Source organism: Habropoda laboriosa, unplaced genomic scaffold (genome assembly GCF_001263275.1).
Source record: "Habropoda laboriosa isolate 0110345459 unplaced genomic scaffold, ASM126327v1 scaffold17, whole genome shotgun sequence".
Lineage (NCBI taxonomy): Eukaryota > Metazoa > Arthropoda > Insecta > Hymenoptera > Apidae > Habropoda > Habropoda laboriosa.
Genome location: NW_017100125.1, coordinates 322,454 through 345,190, shown reverse-complemented (window position 1 = coordinate 345,190; position 22,737 = coordinate 322,454). Strand labels below are relative to the sequence as shown.

The window sequence follows — 22,737 nt, the reverse complement described above, 5'->3', positions numbered from 1 at the left end:
GTGCTATTTTCATACAGATAAGATGAAACTTGGAAACATTGAAATTTTTTAATCGTCGCTGTTTGACGTATGGCGGTCATAGCCCTCGATTGTTTCAACATGCTCGTTGACATCAGAAAGTCGGTAGCACGCTGATTAATAGGTACATTCTGAAGCGCATATGCTGCGTCTGTGGCAGCGAGCGTGTCAACTGTCGAGTTTTCCTCACGTTCTGTGATTGCAACGCAACATTTTTCAAACAATAATCGATGAAATCGTTAAAGTTTTCTTTTCTTTCATTGTCGACAGCTGATTGAAAATCATTTGTCTAAACCATTTACATACATCACAAATTCCCCCCAAACGGCGGCAGTGTAGGACTGAAGAGTAGTGGGGCTGGCTTGACCGCTCATTTTTCGCTCATTTGGTCAGACGATGACGTCAGAATCCTCCTCTTTGCTTTGCCGATCTGTAGATAAGTTGTTTTCAACGAACCGCCTGATAGAAGAACGGGAAAATGACAAGATCGCGTGCCCACCTTGTCTTCCTACGTGTGTCGGCGCACAAGATAAACATTTAACAGCACCTAAGACGTCGATTTCCAAATGACTCACATGTTATAAACTGTTATTGTAAAACCTCAGTAAATCTGGTAATATTTTTTAAGATTTAGAAAAGTGTAAATTAAACAGTTTTTTGTTATTCTTCAATAACAAGATAGTTTTTTGATCTTTAAAAAATTGTTTACGAAACCCAAAATTTTTTTAACGAAATGAAGAAAAGCACCACAGTTCGACAGCCATCGTTTCCGTGCCTCAAAAATCGGTACGAGGCTCATCTGTCGCCTATGGTAGTTCGTGGAATAGTAAGTGCGATAGACTTACTCTATTGCTATTGGCTGATTAACAGCGACAACGTTACAAGTTCTCCTCCATCTCCCACTTCCTGACCCCAACTCCGCCTTGAACTTTCAACTTTTGTTGGTCGATCTATACAGCGATACTCAAAACCAACGACATATGAGCGACAGCTTGGCTTATACAAGTCGTAAAGAAGAAGACAGTGACATTCTGTGGTGTAAACAACATTACCAATTTCTGCAATATTACCATTTGCTTCACCAAAACACAGATGCAAGTTGGAACATTCTTCAAATGTGTATTCCATTACATATTGTAACATAACAAACACTACACTATGCACACAACAAACACAGTCCACATAAATGACTGAAAAATAATAACCGTATGCTCACACACACACACGCGTATGCACGAAATGAAAACTAAAAAAGACAAATAAGATTAAGAAATTAAGGAAAAATAAGATAAACTTATATTACCGCTCATAAGCATTGTCCATCTATTATTTTTTCTTCATTCAAAGACGTGTTAAATTATTCAATATTACTTTTTTAAATAAGGGTTACCAAAGAAGTTCAATTCTTAGTTTCTTACTTGGAAACAGATTAAATGGTGTTTCTTATTGAAACAGAGAACATTGTGAATAAATGGGTGCGCAAATACTTATGAATGGTTGTAGGTGCTGCACCGAAACGATTTTCGTTGGTCGGTGCTTCTCGCTACGCTGCACGACAAATTAATGTTGTGCAGCAGATTATTATTGTTAGTAGACTCTAAGCGAAGATTTCCGTGGTTGTTTCGATATTTTCGTTTGAAAACCTAATTGAAACGCGGTTTAAACTAAATAGAAACTTTTCTCTTGCACGAAGAGCCACGTGTGCCTTCACTTTATTGTCTCACTAACTGAGGCAACACCTTGACTCACTGTCACCTGGTGTTACCTTGATTCCGATCACTGACTCTATGTGATGGACTTTTTTGATGTTGGATTCGCGTATATGTACGATATACGGTCGGATACTGGTCTAAGATTCACACTGATTCTTTTACTGGTACTCTGTGTACTGGTCTGGTTGTACTGGTGTTCTTAATATTTATACTTCTCAGAATGCCAAAGCAAAGCGGTAATTGGTGGATTGATTTTGGTGGGAGACGAAACTCCAAATCGTTCCGATTGGTGCGGGTGCAGCTACAACTTTTCCCAAATTTCGAAGGAAAGGGAAAGCGCGGTAGTGCGCTAGTGGGAGAAAGAGCCCAAAGGTCACGGGACCTTTTCACGGGATTCGAGGCAGGTAGGCTACCACTAGGATTCGTGATGTCCCGCGGTGTCGAAAACCATAAAGAAAGGCTTTATGGCAAGGTGTTAACGAGCACGAAACTAGGATGCTCTAATCCATGTCGTGAACAACCTTATTGTGTCACTGAGCGTTAATCCTCTCAATTGTGACAATGCTTGAATGTCGAACAATGTTCTCATTAGGAGAAAAGGAATACTTTGGCAATCTGATGAAGCAGAAAAATATAATAGCATGTATATTCCGTCGGATGGACGGAACAATGGTAGTGTATGTATATTAAAACTACACCTATGTGTAATAAATCAAATTTAACTGATTATACCAAATTCAAACGAATTAACTTATTATTTTAAAACTGTAGAGTAATGTATAACTTTTAGTAATTATTAACATTAAGAGAAAAAATTAAAATAAGTTCGCTTATTATGCCGAGTAGCTCTTCAAAAGTTTCACTTTCGTTATCGAAATGATTTTCTCCTTTCAAAGCTGTTTCAGCCTTCTATAAAAATCAAAATAGACGTGATTGGTTCCTTCAGGAGGGGGATATCCTCCAATTGGCTAAAACACGACGTGGTAGTGGTCAAAAGTTTATTCAGAAAGCAAAATTTACAACATCCGTCTCCCTTTGCTAATGTTTTTGCTTCCTATGTCTAACTTAAAATTGATAAGGAACGGTCTGAGTATGTGGGAGCATACTTTTAAGCAAGGGTATAACAATGGAGAAAGTAGACCAGATGTGTCCATAAAACGGTGGAAGCTTTGGAAGAACAGAATCATTTCGACAACGAAAGTGAAAATTTTGAAGAGTTACTGTATGCGGATAAGTGAACATAGCACTCATTTTAATCTCTTTCTTTTAGTTATTCATTATTTTATAGTTATAAAATAATAAGTCAGTGTGCTCGTGTATTTGAATATTGTACAGTGATTGTTTTTCAATGACCTGCGTGGATTGTGTGCATTGTATGCATAGTACACGTTGCGTTTATTATATGACGGTATAATGGAATACACGTTTGAAGAACTTTCGACATACACATGTGTTATGATGAGGCGAACGGTAGTGTCGCAGGAGTTGGTAACGTGGTTTACGGCGTTGAATGTCACTGTCTTCTCTACAACTTATACGAGCTAAATTGTCGACCATACTTGAAGGATCGCCGTATGTACCTCTTGTGTTTTGATATGCTCTACATTCATTGGTGTAGGAACGTTTGCTAGAACACAGGGATATTTTTAAATGATAATAACTAACAAACGAAGTGTCCAATTTTGTTACTCTTGATTTTCGTCTTATTTTGGCTGTAGTAGCACCTCTCAAATTTTTTATCAACTATTGCCGAACACCCTGTATACTTCAAATTAATATAAGCTGATATTCAAAATTTTATGAAAATAGCTGCGCGGATGTTTTGCGAACGTCTTAAAGACGTCAAGTAAAAGTCTAAATATTGGGTTGGTCCATAAGTCCGTGCGGTATTTCCTGGTTTTTGTTCTCTTCGCTCAGATTATGTGAAATCCATAAACCAAGTTTTTGCACTTTTCCCATTGTCTTTAAATGACGAAGCACTGTTTAATGAGAACAGTGCATCTTCTCGACTAATAAGTGTCATTACAAAGCAGAGCTTCCAAACTTTCCTCATCGAACTAAAATGGTCGATTCATCATTTATGGCAAACTTGTCTATTTTTGTGCTGCTCTGTTAGTAACATAATTTTCTCCGTAGACGATGTAAATGTTATGGGCAGCTTCATAACCACGATTAAACTCATAAAGTAAAATATGCCGGAGATGCTCATTTTTGTTGATCTGACCAAGTTTGTTTTTGAACAAAAAACTGTTTATTGTTTGCACAAAACCAAAAAATTCACGATACCATACAAGAAGAGAACAAAAGCCGATAGGCAAATGTTATGAATTTCATTCAATACGAAATGTTTTTGCACGAGTTCGCGATGCAACGCGATCTATTTTACTAAATACGGCGCGTTCATGAAGATCGTAACTCTTCACTCCGATGTTTCGACACCGCGTATCGTACAGTGTTTTTTCCTTACGAACGTTTCCGGAGGTAAGGAATGATACTTTCGATGTGTCTTTTGGTTTTTACTTGTTCTCATGAAGGGTGTATTTTGAACTGTTATTTTGTGGTGGTGCGTGGGTATATATTGGGTCGGTGTATGTTCTGATTGGTTGGACGTTGAAGGTGGTGGAAAAGAAGGTCTCGAAAAATGCGGAGGTGTGATTGGATATTAGGAAACTAGTGGAAGGAGAACGTGAGGGTGAAGGTGGTGGGCAAAAGTTTAAATAATATGGGAAAAACCCGGAAAGGGGAAAGGGATAGGAAACATGACCAGGATGCGACGTGAACTGCTTTATGGTAGGGAAGGAATTTGTTAGGGGCTAGGAAGACGGCTGGAAAGGACTGTTTATTAGTTTATGGCTCATTACTGGCCGGTGGGCTGCGCGACCGGACAAGGACAATCGAACACGAAATGAAAACCGCACGAACTTATAGACCAACCTAATATGTCCAAAAGACGTCTGAACGACGCGACGTCCAGTGTTACAAATCAAGATTGTTTTTGAAACGTGGCGCTGCGAAGCACTATACGCTGGCTTCAGAAACATTTTGAAAACGTCTTAAAGACGGAGTTTTTATGTGTTGTTAGAACGCACCGATTCGTACGTCTTCGGGACGTCCAGATCAAGTCGTGAGACGTTCGGACCAAGAATGACGTCTAAGACGTCGTGTGCTATTTGGGTGATAATGTGATAATGTGGTTTGTTGGCTGGCATCAGACGATTAAAATCGTAAACACATTGTAAGCTTTATTATAGAAAACGGGCGAAATAGGAGATGTAACGTACATATATTAGACAAAAGGTATCTCTTTCATTATTTCCCACCACCTGTTGCTTATGCAATTGTTATACATGTGTATTTATGATACTCGTTTGGATGTTTAATAATTTTGAAAGGTAGATTATAAACTACTTCTACTTACACAGTGTGTTTCAACCACTAGGCGTTGCAGTCGAAGAAATGGAGTGTCTCCTAGACTTTATGTATCGTGGTTCGATCGACGTTGCAGAGGAACATCTACCCTCTTTAATTAAAACAGCGACGGATCTAGAGATTCGCGGTCTTTCTGGTGACCAGAGGAACCAAGAAAACAATCGCAGTCCTTACACAAGGGTCGAAGCACGAATGCAAAGATGCCATATAGAAACAAGAGTTCACACAACTGAGTACATAAAGGAACCATCCGTGATTCCATTCTTACCGAAACAGTCTTCCGTAGAATCGTTGGAGGATCACATCAAGGTGGAGGAAATCGAAGTGGAGGACGATCCGATGGTGATCGATGGACACGAGGATAGTTTCGACGAACCTTTGCGATCTTCAGAAACGCAAATCGTAAGTTAATAAGAATACCGTAAAGCAAATAAGTATAGAAATCGAATCAGATTGAATACAAATTCCCCTTATGATTGTTTTTTTTTTTTTTTTAAATGGAATAAATTAAACTCGTTTAATTCAAGTATTCTTTATTAGTGTTCAGAATAGAACTAATTCGTATTTAGCAACGAATGTAGCTATTTCAGATATAGCAACATTCTGTCCCTGGATTCTTATCGTTGGTAGATTTAGCTTGAAAATTGATTTATGTTCTATAGAGGTGTGCGAGAACCCGATGCTCGGGACTTTCTCAATAATTTCGGGGATCCCAAAAGTGTCGGGATTCTCGAGAACGTCAGGGATTCCCGAACGAGTCGGAATTCCCAAAAGTACCGGGATTCTCGAAAATGTTGAGAACCCATTTGCCGTTTCCAGACTTGCTTTAACGAACACGACCGCGGCTTCTCAAACTATTCAAGCACACTGCACTACAGCGTACACAATGTTTACGCAGTCGGCTTGTTTACGTCAAATCGCACCAATCCTAGTATCCGTGTTACTGACACACAGACATTGTATATTCCATAAATCCTAACAAAAAGTGCAGAAACATTGTTCTAATAATATGAATCCCGACACTTTCAGGAATCCCGACACTTTCGAGAATCCCGACACTTTCGAGAATCCCGTCTCATCCGGGAATCCCGAAAATCTTGAAATTCCCGATAGTGTCATCCAATCCCGGAAAAAATTCCCGACCCGACCCGATATTTTCGGGTTCTCGCGCGCCTCTAATGTTCTAGTCACAAAATGAAGCTGAACTTTACTGCTTAGATTGTAAACTGCTATTATTAAAAGGAACATTAGATTATATTGTGGCTGTGAACACAAATAATGTTAGATTAGTATACAGGGTGATTCAGCTAAGTGTGCCACTTGAATTACTTGTAAATTGTTGGTTATATGAAAAAAATGGTTCAAACAAAAGTTGTATAATATCGAGGGGAGCACACGATGTTATAATTAGTGTATATTGCTATTTCGCTTTTTTATCGAGATATGAAGGCCACCTTGAGTTTTTTAATGGTGATGGGTAAAATTTTACTCTGCGGTTGGAAAGAGTATCGAACGCTTAAAAACTAATAATTACCATGGTATTATTCTTTGAACGATTTGTAATGCAAGTGATGCTCAAAATAATGTGCGTAGTCGATTAATAAATGAAAATTACGCATGTTATAGCATTACGTGCTGTTATTATACGATTTTTCATATCTTCAGGTGTCGTTGGCTCGCAGTTAAGTTCATTTTTAGATGCTCCCAAAGAAAGTAGTCAAGTGGCGTCAAATCCGGCCATGAAAGTTTGTCAGCATTCCCTGAAGAATATCTCAGTAATTATTAGTCCTCGAACCCACACACCTTAATAATTTTTTACTCAGGGTTCAATACTCTTTCCAACTGTAGAGTCAAATTTTACCCATTACCGTTACAAAATTCAATGTGATCTTGGTATCCCGGTAAGAAAGTGAAATAGCAATATAAATTAATTGTTACATCGTGTGCTCCCCTTGATACCATATAACTTTTGTCTGAAACATTTTTCCATGCAACCAACAGTTTAGATGGCACACCTAGCTGAATCGCTGTAAATATTTATGAATGGTAATATAAGATATTCTGCGATAATATTATTTCCTTTGTTACTCAAAGAAAATACAAAATCTCGTAAGATGTGTTACGTACCTTTCGTGCCTCAGGGTCCCCGGTTTCGGTCAGTCCATTCAAGGAGTTTACCTGGGATAGGGGCGGCGACAGTGACTACCGCAGGATTAATTCACACAAGTTTACTGACTATCGGTTTCTGTACAGAGGCGTTCCTTGATGCAGGGATATACAACTGAGAGTCCGCGCCGGAAGCGCGTTGGTTTTTTAAGCTGCATCCCTCTCTTGTCCTCGGGGTGGTGGGAATGGGTTGGAGGAGGAAAGATTGAAACAAGGATAGATAGTTTGGGAATTTTCCGGACATACAGCGAGCCTACCCAAGTTTAGACAATTGCCCCCTTTTTGGGGCATCGAAGGATGTCGGAGACATGAACCAAGGATAGATAGTTTGGGAATTTTCCGGACAGTACAGCGAGCCTACCCAAGTTTAGACAATTGCCTCCTTTTTGGGGCATCGAAGGATGTCGGAGACATGAACAGGACGCGTGGCACTCCGGCCCTCGAGCGTCGGGCTCTCGGTGCCTCGCATAGTCTCGAGTGACGCGCCCGGTTCTTACCTGATTTATTGCACTACCCTTGTGTGTCTTTTCGCTGTAACTGCCCGAAGGAATTTTGGTGAATGCAGAGTGTGTGACCGTTGTAGGATTTCTATGGTTTCCCCGAAGACAAGAGAGGTTCGCTAGGCTTGGAGGTTTCGGACGTAACAGATGGTACAAAACTTTTTGAAAACAAATAAGAGAAGTACATTAATCGAGATACTTCTTTCTTACGTTCATCGATATCTTAATAATTCATTATGATTAAGGTAGAAACAGTCTCCAAGTTCGTATCGTCAAGAGGTTGAGTTAAATTAAAAGAAGTTTGTTCGATACATTCGTATCATCGGCAGACTAATTAAGTTCATATACTAACTTTTGTATCTTTCTAATTTAAGTTGTATACATTTTCAACATTATTGATTTTGCTCCTCGAGGCTTTCGAAATGTTCATACTAATGCGTATCTTGCACTAGATGTTTCGAAGCACCATATTTATATCATAGATTGTTGATTACCAATCGTGAATGTTCCTCTTATCAATTGGTCAACTAAACACTTGAAAAGAGAAATAGGCGTGTATTAGATTAAAAAAAAAATGGTACTCTGTATCCCAGTTAATGTTACTGGGATACTTGAAATTATAAGATTTCTCTGGTTTCTTTGTATCTTTTGGGAAAGGATTCTTTTGATTTACATAATACTTTGGGGTTATTGAAGATAATTCCCTAATTTTATCGTGACCAACGATTACACCTGACTGCAGTTTACGTTCTTTTATTCTGGTGTTTATACTTCACCAATTTCCTCTAGGTATAGTTATCCGTAAAAGCATAAAATGTTAAGGAATTTCAATGAAAATTGTGTTGTGCTGTGGATTCTTACGTAGGGTGAAAATTTCACTAATCTTCTGATACGTTGCAAGGATTGGCCAAATGATTTTGTATTTCGATTGCATTTTTCCATTTTATTTTTATGGAATCATGTGAAGACAGTTTGTGCACAGTTCAATTTTTACTCGAATTCGTTTCCTTCCTGTAAATACAGGGTGTCTCTAGTCTAAGGGGGTCTTCTAGTGTGACGGCCGTTTTTTTAGGCCTTCTTTGCTAATTTATTACAGAAGTACGGTAAAAGTTATTAACATGAGCTTTATTCCTACGTATTTACGTGTCCTTGAAGAATCGTTACAAATTTTTGTTGTTGAAAAATAATTAAATATGGCTGCTGTGGAACACGTCAAACAGGAGCATGAAAAAAGAAGTAGGTCCATGGTTGCTATGATTTGAGCTGTTCTGCTTATTAGAAATAAAAAAATCCAATTGATTCTTATTTAGTATGCATGTCGCTGTGGTCGGTAGTAGAATAAAAGAAAAATATTGAAATTTAAAAAAATGGCGGCACTTTGAATACGAAGTATCGATTTTTTCGACGTTTTTTCGTCTTTCAGAGGCTCTAAAAATCAGAAAAATATATATTTTGGTATAATTCTACTACCGACCGTAGCCACACATGTTCTGAAGATATGTGCAAAATTTGAGTTCGATTGGTTCAGTAGTTCTTGCCAGATAGTGGCAACCATTTCAGAAAACATGGTTCCAAGAGAAACGCGTTTCAAGTTTTCAGTGCAATTTACATTCTCCCTATCGCCGGCCTTTGATGTGTCACACTAAACGAGCTATAACTTTGTTATTTTATTGAATACAACTATAAAACTTCAGGAGTACATTCTTAAAGAGTTGTATTTTCGATATATGCAAACAAATAAAAATCGATTTTTTGAAACCGTCACACTAGAAGACCCCTGGGACCGCCGTTTATTTGGGACAGATACTGAAGAACGGAATATAAATACGTGTTTATTTACTTATTTTTGATTACGTATTAATGTTATTTTATTACTTATTGTTAGCTTTGTTTGCATGCTTAAACACACATTTGTATTCAAGACCGAATATTACATACGTTTTTCAATAAATCATTTTTGGCTTCATTTTTTACGTTCTTCAGATTTTGCCTGTTGAAATTCGCTTTTTTGGAACAGCCGTTTAATTGGGACAAATTAGTCCGGTCCCAATGTGTCCCAATTAACCGGAATCCACTGTACATCATTTGAAATAACTATTAAACGCTAAGGGATACAAGAAAAATGTAAAAAGGTTCTCTCTATCCTTTTACATACAATATTATATCTGAGAAGAAAATCTTTCTCTTTCACTTTTCAGCGTCATTTCAAGATCACTTTTAAAAATGGAACGCTATATTTTTGTTTAGGTATTATGAAAGAGCAGAAAAAGGCAAATTGAACGTACTACTTTGAAGTGACCGTGTAGTAATCTACACTTACAAAAAAGGAGTAACTGTTGAAACAAACAAATTCAAGTTTACCGTTGATTTACACACTTTGTTTACAAGACATGTTCGAAAGATCCATCTTCACCTCTCAGGCACCGTGTACATGTAGTCTGTTATGAAATGATCGTATGACCATAGAGTAATCATTACGAAAACAATCCATTCGAACTCGCACAAGTCTGGACGCCATATGTGTGCTTCCAAGGCTGCGTGAAGATAAAGGAAAAACTCTTGAACGTAGGGACGTAAAAAGAGAGGAGAGGAAATAGTAGATAGAAAAATCTGAACTGTTAAAGTTAAGGTGTTAGTCCACCCTGATGAATTAAAAGAGTCGCAATCGTTCCTTAGCTTAATCGATAGTTCATAGTTCTAATAATAATATCCAATTGGTGGTAGTGAGAAATTCAACTTATTTTATTAGTTTAACAGCGATTTCGTGAAGCGCGTCGGAGCTCGCCGGATTGCCGTCGAGCGACTCCAAGTGGCTGAACTCGTCACGTATAAAAAACACTTTTATCTAATGAGTAATAGACATTGATATCGATTATAGATGGTATCATTAATCTTTCGAATTGTTATTACGGTTTTTACAATGTAATTATCAAAAGGTCAACAATTATCCAAGGTATGCGAAGAATCGTTGTGTCAAGACTTGGCAAAACTGTGTTTGACTTTGCTACGGTTACTGCAGTTTGTAATTTTAACGATGAATTGTTAACACTAGGTTTGCGGACATTTCTTATATACCTATCTCTACGGACACGTGTCAAATTGACGCGCGAATGAAACCGCGTATTTTCTTTAAAAAGCAATTTACTTCATTCAAAAACAACATATTATTCACTATTAACTTACAAATGAATGATAATATGAACAACAGATTTATATAAAATTTACAATAAGCACAAGTGGTAGGAGAGAAATGCAAACGGTTTCTGTGATTTTCCTAGTGAACTTCGAAATGTGTGAAAATGACGCATCCCGTAAACCTAGTGTTAAGTATCGTGTAAATTATGCAAGTTTCGGGCATGACCATAGGCGTTCAATGCTATAATTGTTGCGTCGAAGTGGACTCTCGCCGCGTAAGGTCGTAGAGCGATCGATGACCGATGCCGCTAAAAATGCGAGAAAAGTGTCGAGATCGGTCAGAAATGAGGCAGAGGAGGCAGAAATTGATGTAGAAGGACAATTGTACAGCGTAGGCATCGCAGAGTGAAGATAGATTTAACGTTTTCTCGTTTTATTTATGTAAAATCATAAAGTAAAATTTTAAACGTATTTTTCTCAAGATGGTGCTTTTGAAGATGATGGCGTCGATAACTTCTTCAATTTTTAACTGATTCAGCAGAATCTTGTTTACTAGATTATATGGCGAAGTACGTAGGATTTCTTCGATATCTTTAAAACTCATCCTTTTACAGACGCTTTTGTACAAATTTTTTTGGCTAAAATCGATTTTTTACTTCTAATGCTTGCCATGTATACAAAAATAAATATTTAAAAAAAATCCTAAGTAGTTCGCAAGCAAATGTCATCTAGAAAATAAAATATTTTAGCTTTTTGTTCTAACTTAAATCAAACGGCTGAAATCGACGCCATCGTTGAAAGAGGCAGCCTGAATGGTGCTCCAGCACCGCCATTTTATGCGCATAAAAAAAAATATTTTTGTATATTTGGATATACACTGCGGAGCATAAGTATAACACCACTAACATTTTTACCATTTTCGAACTTTAAGAAGATAATTCGAAGGAACCAATTGTATGATGAGAGCATTGTAAATAATGGACTGTAGATAAAAATCATTGAAATTGTCTATGTATATATTGAGATGCAATCGATAATTGCTTTAGGATAGGTGCAAAACAATAATACCACCTTCATTTTTATCTCATTCCAAGTGTTTAGCTCATTCTTCGTGAGCACAAAGTTTTTTAGTTAATTTATACAATGCCACGCGGTAACGACCATAATGAAAAAGAGCAAAGTGCAATTTTAGCATACAGAGAGCAGGAAATGGGAATTCATGAAATCACACGTAAGCTCGGGTGATCTCATAATGTTGTATCGAATTTTTTACGCGATCCTACTAATTATGGGAGAAATAGAAAAGGAGGACGAAAAGTTGTAAAAAAATTGTGACGGAATGTGAACTTGGCGTTTCTCATTGGACCGTCCAACGTGTCCTTAAACGTGATCCAAACATTATAAGACAAAAAATGATATCTGCGCCCACACTTCTAAAACGCCACGAAATGGCCAGGCTTGAATACGCGCGTGAAAACGTGAGTAGAAATTGGAATAATGTAGTTAATTTTACTTTTTATTAATTTTTATAAACCGAGAGGTAGCTTTATGTTCAATATTCGTAGAATTTAATTTAGGTTATTTTTTCCAAGGAGGGAAAATTCAATTTAGACGGTTCAGATGGACTAGTTCCCTATTGAAGGGACCTTCGTAAAGAAGAAAGATACTTTTCTAAGCGTAATTTCAGCGGATGCAATCTGTTCCAGTGGCAAGCTTCAATTAGCTTTTCCTACTTCATGAATGAATAGTATGGAGTATATTGAGATACTATTAGGTTGTCCGGAAATAATTTGCTTAGAATGAATTTATTTAATCGAAATAATTTCCATATAGAATCTAATGAATTAATAAATTCCACGAAGGTGTTTACAGCATCCTCTTTATTGCGGAAGATTTTTTCTCGCAAAAAGTTATCCAAATGTTTAAAAGAATGGTAATCTGTAGGGGATAAGTCGGGGGAATAAGGAGGGTGTTTTAATGTTTCATAACCTTATTCGTGTATCTTCCGAATCGTGAATTGTGATACGTGCGCGCGGGCGTTATCGTGTAGGAGTATTGGTCCCTTACGATTTACCAAACTTGCTTGTTTAACAAATAACTTTTTATGCATTATAATCACTAGTTGTGCTTTCACCGAATACATGATTGATATTGCGGCCAGTTTCCGCGGCTTTACGTCCTAATTTAAATTCATATAAAAATATGGTACGAATTTGCTTCTTGTCCACTGTTACGGTTTTAAGTTATACACAGAACAAATTACGGTGAAAAACAAAAGTGTATCGCTTATATGATAGAGCGACGTCTACGCGTTCAAATGGTATATTACTTAATAAACGTAAATTTAAAATATATAGTATAGAAAAGCCCTAAATATGACATAACAAAAAACCGCAATTTAATTCCGGACAGCCTAATAAATAATCATTTACTATCCTTTATTTATGCAAACAATCAAATTTCATGGATCTATCAGCAAGAAAATGCTCCGATACTTAAAAGCTGAGAAACCACAGCATGGTTTGAAAGATTTAATATTAATTTATTGAAGTGGCCTGTATGCTCCCCAGAATCCAATCGAAAATCTATGGGGTATTATGTTACGGCGTATTTATGGGAGCAATCAGCAATTTTCAAACATTTCGGAGCTAAAAACTGCTGTTATTGAAGCGTGGAATCAAATTAGTGACGAAATTTCGAAAAATCTAATTAAAAGTATGCACAATCGCATCTTTGAACTAATACATAAAAAAGGAGGTCCTACTTAATCGCTTAAATGTTAACATTTCATTGTGATTTAATATAGTTATATGTTGTAAATAAATTGGTGCTATAAATATGCACCAGTGAAATATTTCGTTTATAATTATATTTCATTTTAAATAAATGTTGATATTATTAATGATATTATTAATATTTAGAGATCATTACTTAGAACGTCAGAACTCTGGAAAATTGTAGCGCTGCTGTAGTTATGCTCCGTAGTGTATACAAAAATGTTTTTTTTAATGCAAAATAGTGGTACTGGAATCGCTTTATAACTGATTTCCCGTATACATATTTCCTTATATTTACTGAAAAAATTTACAAAGATTCCTATCAGGATGTCAGGGTGTGCTAACCCCGCAAGGAAAAAACTGGACACGTTTGTTAATTATTAGCTTTAGGACAAACAATGTTTAATACTTTTTTACTTGGAAATTAATGTGCTTTCGAACTGCCGTAAAAAAAAATAGGGCATTCCATTTAAAAAAACAAAGTTGACCTTCAAATCTCCTAAACGCCTCCACTTATAAAGAAGTCGTGTACACCACGCGATGTCCCCCTTGATACCATGTAACCTTTGTAGAAATAATCTTTTTCATAATTTAGAAGTTATTCGAGGGGATCAAGTTAGGTGCCTCACCCTGTATAATGTATACTATGCAGAGATGAGGAAATGGCTAGCGAGACAGCACAGTCTGTTTCCACTTTGAACGCTCTCGAAGCCGCCACCTTAAGGTTTTTGGCGGCCTACACTGACATAGTAGTAAGATTTCCATACGTACAGGGGATACATTTCAAGACGAGAGACACGCTCTGAATCTACGTTTACGCCAATGTTTTGAAGTTCATCGCTCTATCTCATTCAATTTCGGCGTGTCCCGTTTGTTCTCTTCGTCACGCGACGTTACATGACCCGATTAGTAGATGTGACCGTTTTGGCCAATAACAAAAATACACGTACCTTGTCTTTACGATGGTGTAAGAGAGTGCGTAGTTTGTTGTTGTCCAGCGTAGGGGCCCCTCGCGCGCCTGCTTCCCCGCCAGAGCGTTCTTTTAGCGCAGCGTGTCTTCGTCGTCAAGGAAATCGCGCGATGCTAAGGAAGCGACCATAAAAGCCTAACGTTTTCGTAGTCAAAGAAGCTTATTGTCTGCAGCGACTTTGTACTATGATAACGGCGGACGATGGGGGGCGGCGTTTGTCTTCCGAGAGACAACTTTGAACAGCGCTGCTGTAAGAGAAGGTGGGCCTATTACACTGTAACCAATCAGACCTGCGTTCGTTATGTCAGGGAATTTCTCATCTCTGCACAGTACTCAGGTTTCGTCTGTAAGTGGTTTACCTAGTTAGGTTATACATACAGGGTGTTCCGCTTAACTGGAAACGGTGGAATATCTCACGAAGGATTGAAGTATAGTAAAAAAAATGTTCTTACAAAAGTTGTTCGGTATATAGGGGATGATTAGGTGGTCTAAATAACTTTTCTGTAGGTGTAGTAGTGGGTGAGATATCAAAGTCAAGTTAATCTTTTTAAATGGAACGTTATCTTCTTCTATTTTTAATATTATACCGTTTGCTGAGACGAATTCAACGAAGTGCCACATTGGGTTATTTGGTTTTATGGAAAGTTGTAAAATCGTGGAGTATTTGTATTAGTAGCATTTGACCTGACTCCCCGATTCTTCACTAAGTTTACGATTTTTCATAAAAGAAAATGACTTCGTGTGGTACATCGTTGAATTCGTCTCAACAAACGCTACCGTGTTGTGAATAAAAAAATACAGGGTTCCATTAAAAAAAAAATTAACTTGACTATGATATCTTCCTCGCTATTACATTTACAGAGAAATAATTAATACCACATAATGTGTTCCTTTATACCAAACAACTTTTGTAGGAACATTATTTTCGCAGATTCAATTCCTCGTGAGATATTCCACCGTTCTCGTTTAAATGCAACACCCTGTATACAGCATAACGCATGTAAATGGGTACAACTAAATATCTCCGCTGCTTATAGATATATGAAAAACTTGTTTAGAGCGAAGTTAAACTGTTTGAAGAGATGAACAAAATGACAAAAAGAAAAATCTCTTCAAGGTGTTTTTTTTTCAATTTCAAGATCGTCATTAGGTTTACAACTGCTACGATATACAGGGTGTTTCGTAAAGAGTGTAACACCCGGAAATGGGGGGTTGCTGGGGTGACTCTGAATAACTTTTTCCTTTGCCAAAATGTTGGTTGAAGCTTCGTTTTTGAATTATTAACGAAAAACATTGGCCAATCAGAGCGCGCGTAGAGCCCGCGCCCAGACATGGGAGCGCAGAGATTCATCCGCGCGCGATCGTGAACAAACGCACTGGCACAGCGTGGGTATCGAGGGATGAGTGCGGCAAATGTTACATCGTCTTAAATTAAAAATAATCTGGAATTATTCGTTATTCATGAATAACAAATAAACTAATAAGTCATTTAACACGTTGAATGCCGGACCAATTCTACGTAACTTGTCCACGGTGCCGAAAAGAATACAACACACATCTAATACAACACATTGCAATATGCATAAATAATATGTCAATAGTTAGAAATAAAACTATTTAAATATGCTGTGTGATGCATTAGGTGAAAATTTTACAAATACCACCATTTGTTCAAATGAAATGCTTTTACTAATTTTGAGACCGCCGGTCACCTATTACCCCCACGGCATTCAACGTGTTGAAGGAATATGGTTATTATTATAAATAACGAAACGTGTGTAGGGTTTCGCTAAGTACCCTCACGGTATTAGTACGATCTTTATTTAAATGGACTGTCGGCGTTGGAGGTCCGTGCCTGACTGCCTCCTCACGCCTCGCTTTTTCTTATTAACTTTTAGCTCTCTGTTAATCGTACCTGATTGGTTAGGTTAGGTCGTCGCATCGGTGTTAACCAATCAGGTAATTTCTCTCCCCAAGTCGCTGCGTGTCCCTTGCGCCCTTGGCACGCTTTTTCGGGGACCGCAGTGCGACTTGGCGGGGGAGGTTTTTCCCCTGACGTCACTTGGCGGGCAGCTGAGTTTCCTCCAGGTCAAGTACTCGTGACCTGCCGGTTCGGGCCTCTGGGCCTCGTACGGCTGACCTTTCGGAAACCCTTGGTTTATGATGCGGCAATTTGCTATTGAGGCCGTCGGAGAAAGTTTCTACGCGGACATGCATTGTCGAATTTTTAGAAATTAAATAAGCTAAAAACGGTTTCCTCAAAAATAGCCTTTCAAGCGCGCACGTCATAAACCGTGCTGGTAGTCTGCTCGCCAAATGTTTTCCGCTGTAGCTGGTCGCTACAGTGTTAATAACTGTTTTCGACACTTTTATTCGTTATCCGAAAAAAATAAAGTGTTGTATTACTTGTGAAAAACTTACCCATTCGTCCACGAATTAACCTGCTTCGACGGAAGTGGATCATTGTGCCGATCCTGACCTTTCAAGGCAACCCTCAGCAGCTGATGTTACGGCCGGGTCGGTGAATTCACTTTACTGCACAGTCGCTTTTACTGTTTTCGATGATATTATAAAAAATAAATCGTTGCTCCATCGTAATCGCAAAATAGCCAAACTTTCTCGTTTACAATACGGTATGGATAATAGTGTAATTTATGACACCGAGGTGAGTGAGAAATTGTATTTTCCGGGCGAATTGTACACCTACCATCACACTTCACCACAAAGCTTGTAGTAGTCTATCGAAACATGTTCTACTCAATTAATGGTTTGTATATCTTTTCTTAAAAGGAATGTAGAGCACATACACAATGACTTAGGTTTCATAAAATTCCATAAAATTCTATGAAATATGCAAAAATATAACGTGTGCTATCTTTTGGGTATGCACTGTAAATCTATCGCTCGTTAATTCTGAAGAAACCATAAATAATCATTTGATCTAACTGTATAGTTTCTTCCGTTCTACACTTAATAACATTAATCAAAGTAATAAACATAAGGTGTATTTTACATTTGAGGAGTTGATATGTATTCAATAATTACAAAAAATATTTACCTATTACCTTCGTATGAAAATATTTCGAGATTAAATGATCGGAATGATACGTTGTGAAGGTTGTAGAATTTGTCTTTTTATTCTCTGTAAAGATATAAAAAAAATAACAGAAAAATACCGATGACCATGAAAGAGATTTCTCTTTTTATCATTTTGTTCATTCCTTTAAACAGTTCTTTCATATAATATATCTACAAACAATGGAAATATTTAGGTGTACCCATTTACTTGGGTAGGTTGCGTGTTGGAATTCTACAATAAGATATTTATTTGCCCACTTTAGCTCTGTATCGCTGTGTATATTTAGGGAGGATTGACTTTTGTATATTCCACGGTACTTTTGTCTTCTTTATTAAGCTTTTGTTTGTGTTGCGTCGTGCGCTTCGAGCAAGCGGTATGCTCGAGATTGGTGGCGCAGGATTGTCGGTGGTTTTTGGTGTGGGTTGGTTGTTGGTGTGAAGTCGTGGTGACTTAGAGTTTGCACGTACTTTAATATGTTGGAAGACGAAGGCTTTATGTTGAAGAGTGACAATTTTAGGTGGTGTGTGTTCACGTACTTTAATATGTTGGAAGACGAAGGCTTTATGTTGAAGAGTGACAATTTTAGGTGGTGTGTTTTCGTTACGTCTTTTTGCCGCATTGGTGCGCTTATTTATAAATGGGTGTACGGGTACAAGGTGGTGGTTTCCGCCAATGAGGACGGGTCTACCCCCTTGGACGGTCCTCCCTGGCCCGCGAGCATGCCACCCACCCTGGAATTTCCAAGTTGGCAGGGTGGTGGTATGTCGCGATGGCGGGGGAGTGAGGCCCAAGGGTAGCCCGCTCACAACGGGATTTTGGGCGATCAGAGTGACGCGAAAGGTTTTATGACATGTCAATGTCTATTGAATGTTTACGAGTGAGCACCGGAATAGCGTAAACAGGCGTCCATGTCATAAACCCAATACCTAACAGTTTGCCTATCTACATTGTTGATGGACTTCCGGAATTTCAAGGTCTTTCTTACGTAGTCCAATGTTTCTATTTTCACTGTAGTATTTCCTATATCGTAACGAAGATGTGTTCTTTAATTAACCCAAAGAAGACTTCAAATGTTAACGAAATATCAAAGAGGATTTTTACTGTTTTTTTTTCCTGGGCCTTATGAACTTAGTTTTTCTTCAGTTGCCCAAGTGACCATTCAATAAAAAATGACACAGAACTAAAGATCGATGATTAAAATTTAGTAGGAAGATTAGTATCTGTACGCGGTGACGTACTAATGAAGTTAACTGAAATGTTATTTGTTAATTTCCTCAAAAATACACTTTGCACTCGGAGATTTGAGAGAACAATGTCTCCAGTTATAAAAGTTTCAATTATTTTCAAATACATATTTTTAAAGAATAAAAACTCTACTAGTTTATTTATTCCCGATGCTATTACATTTAGATGTTATAATATTCAAAGGCCTGCTAACGTAACGTTGCTTTTAAATCGTTCTTCTTTACATTGTTTAACCCTCGTACGACGAATGCAGGGTCATTTTGACTCAACAGCGATAAAGTCAGGCGGCTCAGTATAAAGTATACACATTTATACCCAATTCCTTCTTAAAACCCGTGTAGAATAGACACTTTGCTACGAGTTAAAATGACCCTGCATTCGTCTGTAAAACCATTCGCCTTCCGAGGGTTAAACAAACCGTCATTTTTCATTAACAAAGAGTTCTTCAGAAATGAATCATATTGGCAGGTAATACGTTAATACGTTTATAAGAGTAGAATTTTGTTTATGGATAATGTAGTTTTCTTAACTCACTTAGAGACGTATGCCACCGCCAATGTATAAACGAGAAACCAGATTCAAAGGTCAGAAAAGAGTCTCTGTGGGACGTTCTACGAGGAACAGCGATCCACTGGATTTCAGAGCAAAGGAACGCATAATTTCGAGGGACGATTCTACCAGGGATGAAAGTTACGAGGATTCGCCGAATGCGGTTAAATCTGAGCCGAATTTCAACAATGGATCAGTGGAGCCTACGGTATCGGACACACAAATGAACGACGACTTACAAGAACGAGATACAAGTCTGGTACGAAGAGATGATCACGATTAAAATTGGTTGTACATTCGAGATCGTCGATATTTGACTATTTTCCATTGAAATTACGCGTATTGAGCTTCGTCGATAGTTATAACAGTCAATGCTAATTTATCGGAGTTAATTCTTTGATTCTACGAATAAGCAAAATACATGTTGCTTTGTCGAACGCAAAATTGATCATTACGAGTGTTCTTGTAAGTTCAGATTCATTACCGTTTCTAGCATTAATTTCTATTATATCGTCACCTTGTTTTCAGGACTCTTCGAAGAGGTCGGACGACAATCCAAGGTTAACTGTCAAGAAAAAGAGCGATATTCTCACGAAACGGGCAGGATTAAACGAAGGAAAAGATAGCAGGCCGATACTGCCGAAATCTGAGAAAGCGCAATACAAACCGTTTTCATGCGACTTATGCACTTTAGCCTTCACGAGAGCGTCTCATTTGGCTAGACACAGAAGAGTTCACACCGGTGAACGACCGTTTGCTTGTAGCATCTGTCCCCGAATGTTTGCCAGGCAGGACAAACTGAAGCAGCATTTAGACTCACACTTGCAGTGGCCGAAGAGGAAGAATAGTTTATCGAGTTCGAGTTGTCATTCGGCACCTTCCGTACCTGGTAAAGGGAAAAGGGGCAGACCACGAAAGGTTAGATATTTTTACGTAATACCGCTTTTCCGGCGTTTCAACGCTTTGCGTAAAAACATGTACAAACTTTTCGTTTCAGTTGCTAACATTTTCATAAATAACATCGGCTTTTTCTTTCTTTTTTCTCCCCTTTTTACTTGAACGCCAAGGAGTAAGAACGAACTTGGTTATTTTCAGTTTCATTCTGAATGTTTCAAAAGTTTTTCGTTCACAATGGTAAGCAAACGCAAACTACAGCAAATGAAATTGAACATTCGTCTTCGTTTTTTCTGAAAATTATTTCGTAGAATTTGATACAAAAGTTTGTACGAATCCGAGAAATAACGGTTGAAATATCTGTGACAGGTAAACTTGGAACAGTCAGCCATGGAAGAGATTTTGAAATTCGGTGAGTTCAGTTCTCTCCTGAACAAATCTCATTCTGCGAACTCGGCAGATAAAAGCGAAGATTTTGCTTCCGCTGAGAACGACGGAAAAGATAAAGAACAAGAGGAGGATACCGTAGAACAAGGGAACGAAGATAAAAATAACGATTCGAACAAAGATAAGGACAATTATGGTTGTCAAGTTGAGAATGGTCAGGATATCATTTAATAAATTTTCGTTTATTTTCTCTTGTACTCTCACAAAAAGTATTTTTCTAAGGGCAAGAAATCACGTAGTTAGAGAGTGATGAAGATTTTCGAATTTCTTCAATTAACGACGCGAATCAGGTACTTTTTTCGACTTTTTATCTAGCAAATGGTGTTCAACAAAGAAGGGCAAATATGTCGTTTGAAATCTACCTTTTTTACGTAAACGCATTGTTGCAATTAGAAATTCATTGGCGCATATTGGGAGACCAACTAGTTACCAAAGATTTAAGTGCAATAAGTATTAATTCTTGATACTCTTTCATTTCTAAAGAATTGAATTTCTTTGTATTAGTTGAACTAGCAAGGCAAATTAGTAAGATTGTAAATTGATTAAACGTTACATTTCGTATTTACATACGTAAGATGAATACGCAACGATATGTACTAGAAAGAGTTTTACTATGTATATACAACGCTAATTGAAAATTAGCGTTTAAGAATACAAGGTTGTTTCAGTTTGAGTTTTGCATATTCCTTACTATCGCATCATTGTGAAAGTAACTAACACAATAAGATTTTGTACGAACGAAAACTGTGAAACATTTATTTGGATCAACGATCCAACGTACAAAACAGTAAAATTATTGTACGTCTGACATATTCTTCAGAATTTTCACGGGACTTGGGATAAAAACAAACAAAAGTGATTTATAGAAGTAAGCGGTAAATAAATGATACGAAATAAATTTTCACACATTTGACTCCACATTGAAAGGAAATTTTTTCAAGGGACACAAAATTATTATATTTAGTAAAATTCAATTATTTCTCTGTTTTTTCTTCTTCTCATAAACAGTCACATCACAATTTTGTCGCTTTTCATCCGAGATCCTTGTTTTTTTACATCATGCGTGTCTCTCTTCCATCTTGTCACAGAAGCGAAGTAATTTTATACAAAATTTTACCAAATAATATTATTGAGATTTTTGTATTTATTTATTTATTAAGATTCGAGGTATCTTTTGTTATAGATTCAACGAAAATTCATTTGAAAGAGTACCTGAGACACCCGTGTTATACCTGAGATTAACTAAGGGTGAATACAGGCTATGTAGAAAAATAACGAACAATCCTTATCTCTCATTTCCCGAGATGATTGTTTAGCTATTCGTAAATCGAATTCTGAGACGATTCGCTGTCGTACAAATGATATTTATATCATACGATAAGATTAGGAGAAGAAATTTCTGTTGGAAACTCGACCAAATTACTTAAGCTCGAAGACTGTGGTATGGTTTGCATTGTGAAACTGTTTGACTGATTAAAGTTTAAGTTATTGTGTTCGTCCACGTCTTTCTCTTATGTGGGTAACCATTGATTTAAGAGGAATTATAGTGTAAATGTGGATGTATTGTGTTATGTATTTCTTCCTACGTCTATGCTTACTTAAATAATTTTGTTACGTCTGAAATGGTTTTAAAAAAGTTTTATCCAATTTGCATTATCCCGATGATTATTATTACCAACAAGCCGTGTGTATTTTCAAGAAATATACATGTACTTTTTCAGATGTAGGCCTAACAGACATTCGAATTATTTAAACGGTTAAGAGGAATTTCAAATGTTCAACATATTACGAAGTAAGGCGTAAATCAACATCTCTT

General features: G+C 37.4%; 1 protein-coding gene across 1 annotated transcript; it reads left to right on the top strand.

Moving 5' to 3' along the window:
* Window positions 1-3,178: 3,178 nt before the first annotated feature.
* LOC108579424 (putative zinc finger and SCAN domain-containing protein 5D) lies at window positions 3,179-21,434 on the top strand. Its single transcript, XM_017943344.1, has 5 exons — window positions 3,179-3,302; window positions 5,170-5,561; window positions 19,570-19,839; window positions 20,109-20,498; window positions 20,844-21,434. The coding sequence occupies exons 1-5, from the start codon at window positions 3,179-3,181 to the stop codon at window positions 21,090-21,092; spliced, it is 1,425 nt and encodes a 474-aa protein (XP_017798833.1). The 3' UTR covers window positions 21,093-21,434.
* Window positions 21,435-22,737: the final 1,303 nt, after the last annotated feature.